General features: G+C 31.8%; 1 protein-coding gene across 3 annotated transcripts in view; it reads left to right on the top strand.

Annotated features, from left to right (window-relative positions):
• The window catches only part of LOC108560537 (neuropilin and tolloid-like protein 2), a 103,169-nt gene extending 91,329 nt beyond the window's left edge, over window positions 1-11,840 (top strand). For 2 of the 3 annotated variants that reach the window (XM_017918125.1, XM_017918127.1), the window contains exons 5-10: window positions 2,530-2,690; window positions 6,851-7,094; window positions 7,419-7,534; window positions 8,618-8,629; window positions 9,575-9,712; window positions 11,082-11,840. In XM_017918125.1, the coding sequence (XP_017773614.1) occupies window positions 2,530-2,690; window positions 6,851-7,094; window positions 7,419-7,534; window positions 8,618-8,629; window positions 9,575-9,712; window positions 11,082-11,597 (1,187 nt within the window). In that variant the 3' untranslated portion in view covers window positions 11,598-11,840. The remainder of the gene's footprint in view (window positions 1-2,529; window positions 2,691-6,850; window positions 7,095-7,418; window positions 7,535-8,617; window positions 8,630-9,574; window positions 9,713-11,081) is intronic. The other variant, XM_017918126.1, reaches the window with a different exon arrangement.
• The last annotated feature ends 540 nt before the right edge of the window (window positions 11,841-12,380 follow it).

Genomic DNA, 12,380 nt, shown 5'->3' with positions numbered 1-12,380 from the left:
TAATTTGTTTACTAATTTACTAAATCATTACAAAAATATAAATACTAAAACATCAAATCATCCGTAAAATAAATAATTCTGGATGTCTCGTCTGGAAGAAAATATAAATTTTTCAACGTCCAATGCTTATCTAATATGCATATGCACTCGCTTGCAGTGAAGAGCTTAAGAGATTTAGAAGTGAGCTCCTGCAGCAGCACAACCATAAATGTAAGATATTTCCTGGCATATTCATCTCCCTAATTATAATTTTATCGTAACCTCTCAGTTATTTACGGCGCTAAAAGTTTTGTATAAAGCTTATCCATGCAGAATTATGCACATATTAATGTTTAATCCCCGAATAAAACCACTAAAATAAACAAAATTTTGCAACTAAAACTGCTTAATTCTGTTATAATAAAGTTTGCCCTCGAAGATATTTTTGTTAATTAATAATTAATAGCAAATAGTCTCTTTTATTGGCAGCTGTCAAGAAGTGACAAGAAGGCACAGTCTCCAAACTGTTCCTGCTATCCTACTCTTGTGTCCCAATTAGTGGATTTCCCCCCAAAATCAAAGCATATGCGTATGCTTTATACGTGTGGACATCACAAATGAATGTGTTTATTTGCATATTTATACAGTCCTCCGTTTTAGTACATGTCGGAGGACTGTAGCAATCTAAAACAATCTGTTTTCCATTAAATAAAATACATGAGACTACTTCGAAGCAATATTAGAATCTGCAAAATAAGTTAGTTCAAAATTGATATTTCTCACTGTAAAAATAACTGCGCCTTTTTATGTTATTGTAATAAAAATTCAGGAAAAAACAGCTATATTAGCTAAAAAATAATATTACAAGAAAATTAATCTGTCGAAAATGTATTTTCAATGAAACAAATAAAATATATTCTGAAGCAGTGGCAATTTTGGATGTAGGTTAATTGCACTTCTGAAAAGATATATAAGATTATTTTTTCGTCTCAGCAGAAAAACAAGTCCAAAATGATTGATATAGTCTAATAAAAGAGCAGAATACGAAAACGGGTACAAGTGTATACATTACATTTTTCGGACGTGCGGGATAATTTTGTAGGTATTGCACGTTTTTCATATAACTCTTCTCCTTAATGTACTGTCTTCACTAGATTCCTTGGCGTTAGTTTTATTAATGCATATAAAAATTCAAAAATCAAGACTATTATTTTCATTTAGAAATATAAATAAAATATGTAAGCAAAAATATATATAATTAAAAAAAAAGTCAACTGATACAAAGAGCTATTGACCATAAGTCTTTCTGCCCTAATTTTTGTATTTTACTAGACATATTATATAGATTATAAATGCATTAGATTATAAGAAATTTTCCTGTTATTTTATTTTAGAAGTTTGTTTATTTATATACACTTATTTGCATATGCAAGTTGTGTAACAACAACTTTTCATAATTTTATAGATAAATAATACATTGTTGTCAGTCACGAATTATGTAATATATGATTGTTTTTACTATTTTTATAAAAATATTAAACATATATTGTCTAGAGCAGAAATACGAAGACATGAGATGAAGTCAATGAGAGCCGCATTCCGGTTTTTCATATATTATAAAGCCACTTTAATATATTTTTATATATTAAAAAGCCACACCAATTATCAATGGGAGACGCAGTTAACTTAACCCATGCGTGTTATAGAGACAAGCAAGTTTTTTGCACATTTTCAAAGTATTTAACAACTTTGAATTAGTTCCTATTTCATGTCCAATCATCATGAATATATTGCGTATATTAATATTTATAATACTTTATTCGAACTAACACACAAATATTCGTGCGAATGTACAGTAATTTCTGTCAGAGATTGCATAGATAATACATATTGTATTTCACTTGTGTTTAAGTCAGAGTAAGATGTTTTGATTTATTTTTCCTATAACACATTTTCTCGTCCAATCAAACGTACATTCGCTATTATTTAAAATAATATATTATATAATTAAAGCATGAACAGAATATATTGATTAGTTATATATAAAAAAAATCAATTTTGTGAGTTCTGAAATATTGTTGATCCGTTTTATCTAACAAATGAAACATTGCATGCATGTAAACATTGAAATAGTTATTGTTTCAAACCGTTGTATCAATAAAAACTTTCTGGTCATGTACAGTTTCCAACTTTATGAATGTCCGGCAAATACAAAATTGTAACGTCTCGACCAGATAAATTTGCTTCCACGCCGTTTTCACGTTGTTTATCTCCTGTGTCGCTTTGTAAAGTAAATTTCGTTTAACGTTCGTTCTATGTTTTCCTCTTCTTTTTTTTATAAACTATTTTTACATTTCCTATCCTCCCTGACATAAAACTCTATTCTGCAAACTGCGAATGTTTACTGTCGGTTTAAATTAAAGCCATATTTAATTGCATTAAATATAAATATGACATTAATTATTTTAGATGTGTTTACAGACTAAATTTAAATTTTTATGTTTGATTTAATCGTAATATATAACATATAAATATATGATGTGTTTGCAGCATCAACTCCGCCTGAGGTAAGACCTTGCATCATTCCAGTTGGTGGAGACGAAGGATTCCCAAAAAAGTCCGACATAAGCAACGAGACATTGGCATTCAACGAGAGGTATAAACTTCCGATTGACTGCATTTGGGTGATCACCGTCAAGGAAGGATGGAGGGTGAGTTTTACAGTTCTATTTGATACGAGTGTTTACCTAAAACGTCGAGAAAGAGAGTAAAGAAGTTAAAAATCGTTTGACCAACGGAAGCGGATCCACTCTTGTTTGGCGGCATTCATTCCACATGGCAGAACCCAATCCAAATAAAGCGCGCCCTTTCAATTAACAAATTACGCTACCGTTAATAATCCGCATACATAATCTCTGCTTATTATTAGAAGCGTTAAAGAGCAAACAGGATACGCATTTCGCTTGGTCAATCCCAAACATACAGCAATCTACTAATTGAAAACCCTCTCCTGTTTATATTAAATACATAATACTATTATCCAAAATCTGCTTGAAAATATTGAATTAAATCTCTAATAAAAAAAAAACAATATCAAAAATCGCTTATAGTATACTAAATGAAAGTATAATAGAAAACCCGGCTCATCCACATTTAATTTCAAATGAATATTATATAAAATCATCTTTTGAAATACAAAAATAATTGCGGGAATTTTAAAATACAATATAAATATCGTATTGTTTATAAGATGTCACGACAGATCAACGTACATTTTTAATGGTTACTTTTTGCTCAAAGCATTTCCCTATTACGACTCGTATTCAGCTCTATACAATGAAATACAAAGAATAAATTTGAACAGATTTATTTTAATAACGTCAAAAATTTGCATTCAATGTAAATCGCATTTACTTATTATTATACGTTCCTGAACAAAATTATGATGGTTTACATTATCCGTATTTCTAAATAAATTTTGTACAGTTAAAATTCTCCTATATATATATAATATTATATCAAATACATTTCGAATAATATTAAGAAGTCAACTATACAATAGTTGATCTCAGGGATTATTAACTAAGAGTTACATTCTCCTCTTAAGTTAGTATCCTCCTTCGGCCCTCCAACTAAGACTAATCTCTTCGTTGGACCCTCTAGCTATGACTAAATTATATAATAAAAAAATGTGTTCATTTCGAAAAGGGGCTACGTGGAAGTTAAGGAAATCAGTTTTGAGCTTGTTGAAAATACAATCGTTCATCTAAGTTTTATGACAATACCTAAATATTTAGGGGTTAAGTGGTGATACAATAGACGCAAATATACTATTTAATGTGTAACCGTCTTTCAGAATATTCCACAAGTTATTCTAAATAATCACGTACAAGTATTCGTTTGTAACAAGTAGACCTAACAAATATACAATAAATGATTATAAATTGGTCGGCCGCGACAGTGTATTGGTTTTTAATATGATAACTTATAAATGTTATGAACTAATATTATGTCGTGTCCCAGGGATGGAATTCTGGACACAGTGGAATATTGTCTGGTGTTGTCGTTGTGGAGTCTCAGTTGTAGGAATTAAATAATTCAATTGGTTTAAAACAAGTTTATTATAATAATTTGTATTCTTGGGGTCCCTTTCCAAGATAATGTACTTACTTCGATGCTGAGACTCCTTCTAAATACTTATTCTACTTACAAAGTTAATTCTTATTATTACGGGGTGGGAGTTGTGATTGGTAGTAGGGCTTTGTATATATTGATGATTAAGTGTTCGCACGGGATCCGGCCTTGGTGGTTTTGTTTATTATTAGACCGGAACAAAATCTAATGTATTTGTTTATATAAAAAGATGATCGATTACGATTGTACGTGTAACGATCATTATGTGTTTATAATAAGGACTTGAATTCGGAGTAAAGTTATAGGAGTATCGAAGGGAATGTTTACGCCTGATCCCCTTTGTTTATATTAAAGTGTCTCGAACTGTAGATTTTCCTTTATGCTGATGTATATGTTTATATAATAATGCGATCAAGAGTCGCCGCGGATGTGTCCAACCATTATAATAATAATTGTTGACCACAACAATTAATTTTTCAAGAATTTTATCCATAGTTGATTTGAAAATAATTACAGCAAATCGTTTAAAAAGCATTGCATTAATTCTAACGTTTTATAGAATTAAAACGTATTTTCCCGCTCAAATTGCAGTAAAAACATAAATCTAAATCTGAATGAATTAAAAAGCAAATATTTAGTAACATATTTTGAATTAATTACTATAACGTTAGAGTAACAACTAGTTTATATTCTAGAATTTTATAAATTCCAAATGTTCACTTCCAATTGGACTCTAATGTTTTATCAAGTGAAACTTCTTCAAGAGTAAGACAAACAGCAGGGTTCGTGAAAACACTTGTTTTTTCTATCTCAATTTAATTATCTTGTTTTCATTCGTGCTCGGCTAGTATTTTGTGAGTTTGACCTGGACAGAATGAAGTCCATTGTTTTCTATTCTATTCGGCTGATTTCATAAACGGTCCTCTGTAAATATTTGGAGTGCAAAAGGTCGATACATATGTTGTATCGATCGAGCAGATAGATAAACATTCAATTTCGTCATATTCCAAGATGCACTACTTATAACAAAAAAAGACATCAATTAATTTGAATATTATTAATAGGAAATTTTACTGAATATTAAAAAATATAATTAATTAGAAATGTAATTAAGAGAGTCGAGAACAGTAAACACTTTTTTGTGTTGTTTTTAATAAGAGAAGAAAACACAATCAATTATTTTGAAAGGAAAATTGTCCGAGTATTATTAATGTATACCCAAATGTAACGAAGTTTGGGAGGCAATTAATTTGGCTACGGGAAAAGGGCTACAGTTTAACAACATATTTCATAAGCCTAGTCAAAGTATTCGATGTTAATAAAGCAAATCCTAATTATACAGTCAGAAATTAAATAAAATAAGTTTACCTTGACTTGCATCTAATATATGACTAGTAATTAAGTAGGCCTATAGTCATTTTTTTTTATTATACAAGTTCACAGTTGTCACAAGTGTTGTATTATGGAAATTAAAAAAAAAACCTTGAAAAGTTTTAAGTGTTTATTATATATACATTTTAGTATACAATATTTGACTAAATGCGCTGATATTTACAGTGCCAAATATCGGTTCACATCAAAATCACGACAACCATAATCCCGACAGTGTTTAATCCCGACTCTGAAAATCCCGACACTATCTTTTATTATAAAGGGTGTCCCAAAATTAACGAAAGATTTGAATTAAATAGAAAACACAGTTTTTAGTTTTCAGATTGTGATTTTTGTATTGAAAATACATAGGATAGGATTATTTATGGAATAACACATCAGGAAAATGGCCTCCACAGCTTTGCTGACACATATGCACTCTTTTATCAAAATTTTGCATAAATGTGGCTAAATTTCATTGATTCAGCGTTAAATTTCCTCCTGTAATGCATGGTTTAACGTCTCTCTGAATTTTTCAACATTTGACGAAGTTAAAACACTATTCCGACCATATTTTGTATGAAATTTTCGAAATACTTTGTTCTATCGTGTAACGCCCCATTTTAACTAACGGCAAATTCAAATCTTGTGTTAATTTTGGGACACCCTTTATAATATAGACGCAAAACAAATGAATTTAAAAATGACCGTTATTATTTTCTACGGAAATAAAAAAACGAACACCGATATTCTTTGTTTAGAGTAAAACCTGTGTTCTATCGAAAGCGTTTTTTACACCTATGCTAAATGAAAACTATTTAGTTAATTTAAGATTTGTAAAAATGATGATATTTGTGACACAATTCGGTCACAAAGAGACAGTGTTAAAATTTGTGCGCGTGGATATTTAATGGCGAAGGAATTGTTCTCAATTCATAACTGTATACCTTATGATATATACCAACGTACAATTACGTTCGATTTTTTATTTCTAGAATATAATCAAATTATAGAAATAAATATGGAAAAGTTGAATAAAGATTGCCAAAATCCGCTAAAATGTTTGAGATTTTCATATGTCGAGAATTTAATTGTCGGAATTTCAATACAGGTTCCACTGTATTTGACGGGTCTAGGATCAAATACAGTGGAACCTCGTTTAATCCGTTCCAAAATAATTTTTACTCGTATAGTGAAACATATTCAAAAATGCACACAATATGTGTGCACAAGTTTTAAAAATGATGCAGCGCAATCCGGTACTTCTCTTCGTCACTCTTTATGTGAAATGTCGCTCGTTAAGCGAGGTTCCACTGTATATAGAAAAGAAACCAATTTGAAATGTTTTTTTTTTGTATTGTTTCAGATCCAGTTGTCCTTCAAGTTGTTCTCATTGGCAAGACCTAATGACTGCGACAGCAACTTCGTGGACGTCTTCTCGGATAGGACAGATATACCATCCAGGGACAAGAACTTCTGCGGATCCATCGCGGACACAGTCAGCTCTAAAAATAACATAATGTTCATTAGGTTCTTCGCAGAGCCAAGGGCCAGCGCCAAATCCACGTTCGAGGCCCTTTTCACGGCATACCGAGAGAACGATAAATCCAGTGAGTACACTTTGAAATGCGAGACTGAAGCCTTCCGAAATTCCAGAACCTGCAACAAGCCATTCCATCCGCTCGTTTCGCGCAATCCCTGAAAATCCTTGCGAATGTAAATTTTCGAGACTGCGATAAGTTTACGGCAGTTGCAAATTAGTTTCGCAGCACGCAGTGTTTGCACGCGAAAATAGATCTTAATCGCACACACCTCACGTAATAGGAAGTGGAAGGAAGCCTTTCAGCCCATTATCCGCATCCTCACGCACTCCCTCAGGATCTCGTTATAAGGATGAATACACACACATACGAGTATTACCATGTCTTTTCCAGATTCCGAATGTGCAGCAGATGAGTTCAACTGCGAGGATGCCACCTGCATTTCCATCGATCTCAAGTGTAACGGCCGCTTTAATTGCCGGTTCCGATGGGACGAAGACGACTGTGATGTAAGTGAATTAATATTGTACCAACTATATCCGTGGAAGTTTTGATGGTTCACAAACTCAAATTGATGTTACTCAATTTTCATAATTCAATACTAACGCTCAGACAATTTCTTAATTAAATGAGTACATAGTTATTATACATTTGTTTTCAATATTCCAAAGATAAAATGGATAAATATCATTCTATTTATATTTGAAGACAACTCATAAAAATAAATAGCATCGTCTAAACGAAAATCATAATAAAAGAATGCATTTTGACGAGCGACCTTTGTATTGCAAAAACGTTGAACTAATGGTGCAATTACTTCTTGTTTTTACAAATGTAGCTTTGTAACATCAAAATTGCCAATTATAGAAAACAGTGTCAAGTCAGTTGTATTTTATTAGTTTGCGCGAGAATACGATGCAAAATATAAACGTAATTGATGGGAAAAGCATGAGAAAGAATTTCCAGTGTATGTGAATCATTAAAACGTCCGTCATTTGGAAATAATTGAAAATTATTTGCTTTATTTTTAATCAATGTAAAAAAAATAGGGTTTTACTAATTAGAAATAAATATATTTTATAAAATCACAAACTCCAATTACATGCGAATGTAACATTTGAAATTGACTGGAAATCAAATATCACGTTTATTATTGTATAAAAAATCAATTACTCCCTTTATAGTAAAATTTGATTTAGAAAATTGTTAAATTATTGTTATATATTGATATTAAAATTAAATTAATAAATTAAATTATTAAATTAATTAATGAGATTATCGTACACCCATTTTATATCTCAAGTACTTTTTTCAATTATAATCATTTCATATTCAAATTATATAACTTATGATACCCGAAACTGTCAACTCTGATAATATAAGGAACGTGATTACATTTATAAAAAACGTATAGTAGTACCGAAAATTTCAGCAAAGTCTTTATGACTAAATATGCAAAGCCCTTAAGCATTGGTGCATTTTTTTTTGTAAAAAGGATTATTTCAATCATAAATTATATTTGTAATCATCCTCAAAAAGTAACTAATTCTATGGCTTCTGTTTACCAATTTAATATCTATTTGTTCTTATAGGGAGGACTTATGGTAAGCCGATGAAATCACAAGCGAGCTTTAATCAATTTAATCGTGTCCGCTTTCATCAAGTTTTCGAGTTATTTGAAAAGAACTGTGTTTGATTATTTTTTTCCCCCGTTTTCTTTCTTTCTTTACCTATTTTGTATTTTCCCCTTTCACTTTTGTTCAACACAAAAGCGACACAAATAAACACACGCACACACATATGAAAGATAATTTTGAACTTTGGTAGAAACGAGTTTAACGAATCATTTTGTTTGTTGGATTTGCTAACAGTGGACTGATCTAACCGCTCCATCACACGACGACATATCGAATTGCAGATCGTATCAATTAGAAACTTTAACAGAATAGTAGATAGAGAGTACACGATTTCGTAACCCAATTTTAAACAGAACGTAGATTTAAGTGTAGTAACCACATCCAATCTAAATATCTTCTTTATTAAGTTACAAGTTGAGCGTGGCGGTTTTTTTTTTATAAATAAATGAATTGGAAATTGTACATTAATTATAGTTCCGATCTATACATGAAGTTGATTTGATTTTAATTAGAAATCGAGGGGGAAGACGTTAAAATCGGGGTCGCGTTACAAGACCCTGACTCTAATTAAGTTTTCACGCAATCGCAATTTCCATTTGCAGTTCGTGAGATTGCTAATTTTATTACACGACTCGATGTTTTTTTTGTACTTTTTGTTTTTTTTTCATATTTTTGATAGCAGCACACCGAATTCCCTCTCGGATAAAATTGCAATTACTATTGCGTATCGCACAAGTTTAACATCCAAACAGTCGCGTCACTTTTAATTATATATTTTGATTGCTTTTGAGGTCGGTCTGCAGGTGTGATGCCATTGTATACATATGCGAAACGTACTTTGGCATTATGGAATATGTATTTAATGAGCGCACTAAAAAACGTACGATCTCTAATCTTCTAATACATTTTCAGAACAACAAAGCGATGCCGCTCAGTGAGAACCACATCATCATCATCATGGTGATATTTTCCCTCATCTTATCCGGCATGTGCTGTACGTTCCTCTTCAATTGTATCAAGAAACTTGTCAGGGACCACCGAACAATACAGGTAAGAATAACGAATTAACGGTAAGATCATTAATTTTGGTTAGGTTCTTTTGTTTATTCCACTTTGCAACACGCGTCTATTAAACTAAACCCCATCATTTATTCTGAAGGGAGGACATTAATTGACGACTGAGGAGTATCATCTGCTATTTTTTTGTGTGTACTCTGGCCAACTAAAGATTTAAGATGTCAGCTCAGAGACGGTGCTATATTTTAGCTAGCGAGCGACGAATTCATAAGATATAAAGATAAATTAAGGTGATCTTCGTCGAGCGCATACCACTTGAGGGGTTAATTAAAATTCCCTTTCACCTCATTATTGCACCAAGCGTTAAATATTCATTATTATTAAACGAAAACATCAACTATATAACTTTTAACTTATTTACTTTACTACTTAAACTTTTTTACCTAAAATTCCAAAATTTAACACCACGCGTCTAGCGTTTTAATCAGTTCATTCATGCTCAATAGTGACATTCATTATATGCACACCACTTCAACCCAATTAATGGTTCAATATTAATAGTAAGCCTTTAGGGAAATGTGCAGAGACTATTAATTACAAGCCAATTTTAAAATGTTTATTTAAGTTTGAAGCTGCGTGGTAAATGTACCAAACTATGAGAATTGTTCTAGAAATCCATTCTTTTATTCACTTGCCGGTTGGAATTACATTATGTATCATCATGCTGCGAGGATTAATTAAATTCCAGTTATAAGCATACGTATGATCAATAAGTTCTTTCAGAATATTTTTTTTTTCATTAATTTTGTTTACTACTACTAAGTTTTTCATAATTGTAATCTTAATAACATTTAAATATTAAAGCGAGATAATTAGTATATATAACTAATATGTTAATAACGGATTATTTGTGAAAAGCATGCATCTCTTAATAGCCATTATTATGCACGAATAGTCTGTTTGTAATCATATTATAGAATTTGCTCATCAATGGCATTAGTTGACTGATGTCTACTGCAAGCATGAAATTGTATATATATAGCAAGTGAAATGGTATCATTGATGAAATAATCTGAGGCAATAGTCAATTCTAGTTGTTATACATGCGAACGTCAATTTATACTTTGACAAATAGCTCTAAAATTAAATCAAAAAGAAACCTTACGTAATTAACGTACAAATTAAAAAAACTGAAATTTTATCTTATTTTATTGATAAAATACTTAACTTAAAAGTTTTGTTACTAAATAAAATATTTTACAATTATGTTTTATGTTACATAAATTAATTACATGTAATACCAGATGAAACTGTTTATTTTAATGTATGATATGAATGTGATATTTGATCAGTATGGAAATGTAATGTAATCAAAATAGTAATTGGATTCTTTTGTTGCAAGGAATACGTTAGGGAGAGCCGCGAGCAGGAACTGAATCAACTGGGAAAGCAGCAGGAGCACATGGAGCAGAAGAACAAAACGAAGGTATCGATTCGGTCCCGATCCAGCAGCACGCATTCTTCGGATTCTAACCATTTCGCCACATCCAACGCTCTCACGAATACCTCGTGCTATGTGCCGGGTGGTGAGCTGCTACCTATCCTCATCCGTAACGAACACTCCATCAATGGTGATGTCTACAACCAGAGAGGATTCGAGGTGGAGGTGCAAACACCCGAGATGTGCGACAGCGCTTGTCAGACACGGGAATCACTCTTCTCCAACAACTCGGAACACAGCACACCGAGTCACAGCATCACCTCCAAACCTAGTCCTCCGGCACCCTTCAGCACATTCGGCTACAAGAAGGAGACCAAGTTCCGTGCGGAAGCCAAGATCGAGATGGACGAGGAGATGCGACGTCCGTACAGTGTGCAAACCACAAAGTCTGCACCGGATGTCATAGTAACCCACTGACATTTACCGAAGGCCGAGTGGGAGCCGTACAAACGGCGAGAACCTCGGCAGTTCTTGAGAACTCTCTCGAAAACGTTGGACGACAGAACGGAGATCGAACAAACGACCCAAACCTGCGACAGCGAATTTCACACGTGATAATTCTGCCGATAAAACCAAAAAGACAATCGCGCAAAACGTAAACATACCCATTACATTTCTTATTCCTCCAAGTTGCTCACGATACAATACATATTTTTATATTTAAATAAGTCTCATTCTCATGTCCTCTTCATTTCACCTATTTTTCCTTTTCAACAAGAGCCGAAATAGAACAATTCCCAAAGCCAACATTTACCTGTCTCTCTGTCTCTGACTCTTCAAAAGTGTGTGTGTGACATGCATGTGGGTTCTTCATATTAAATTAAATATAATAATGCATATTGATTCTCGTTGCGATAACCGCAATATTAGTAAATTATATAACCGCCATATATTTGGTGTCTTTGTAAATATGTAAACAAATTCTTGTATAAAATAAAAACAGTATATTATGAAATTTTTCTACTCAATATATTTTACATAAATTTATATGTGTTAGCTAGCATCAATCTGGAACTGAATTAGGTAACTATAGAAGTGAATAATAACTATTTAATTTATTTACAGATTGATTCTGTTGCGAATGCAAAAAAATCCCAATAAATAATACCGAATAATCAAATATTCATATAACAGATTTAATTTATTTAAATCAAAAATAATATTGAATTAAATAAATAATTACAAATAAAACAAAATTTG

The sequence above is a fragment of the Nicrophorus vespilloides genome, unplaced genomic scaffold (genome assembly GCF_001412225.1).
Source record: "Nicrophorus vespilloides isolate i.1.1-1 unplaced genomic scaffold, Nicve_v1.0, whole genome shotgun sequence".
NCBI lineage: Eukaryota > Metazoa > Arthropoda > Insecta > Coleoptera > Silphidae > Nicrophorus > Nicrophorus vespilloides.
This window is presented reverse-complemented; position numbering and strand designations above follow the sequence as displayed.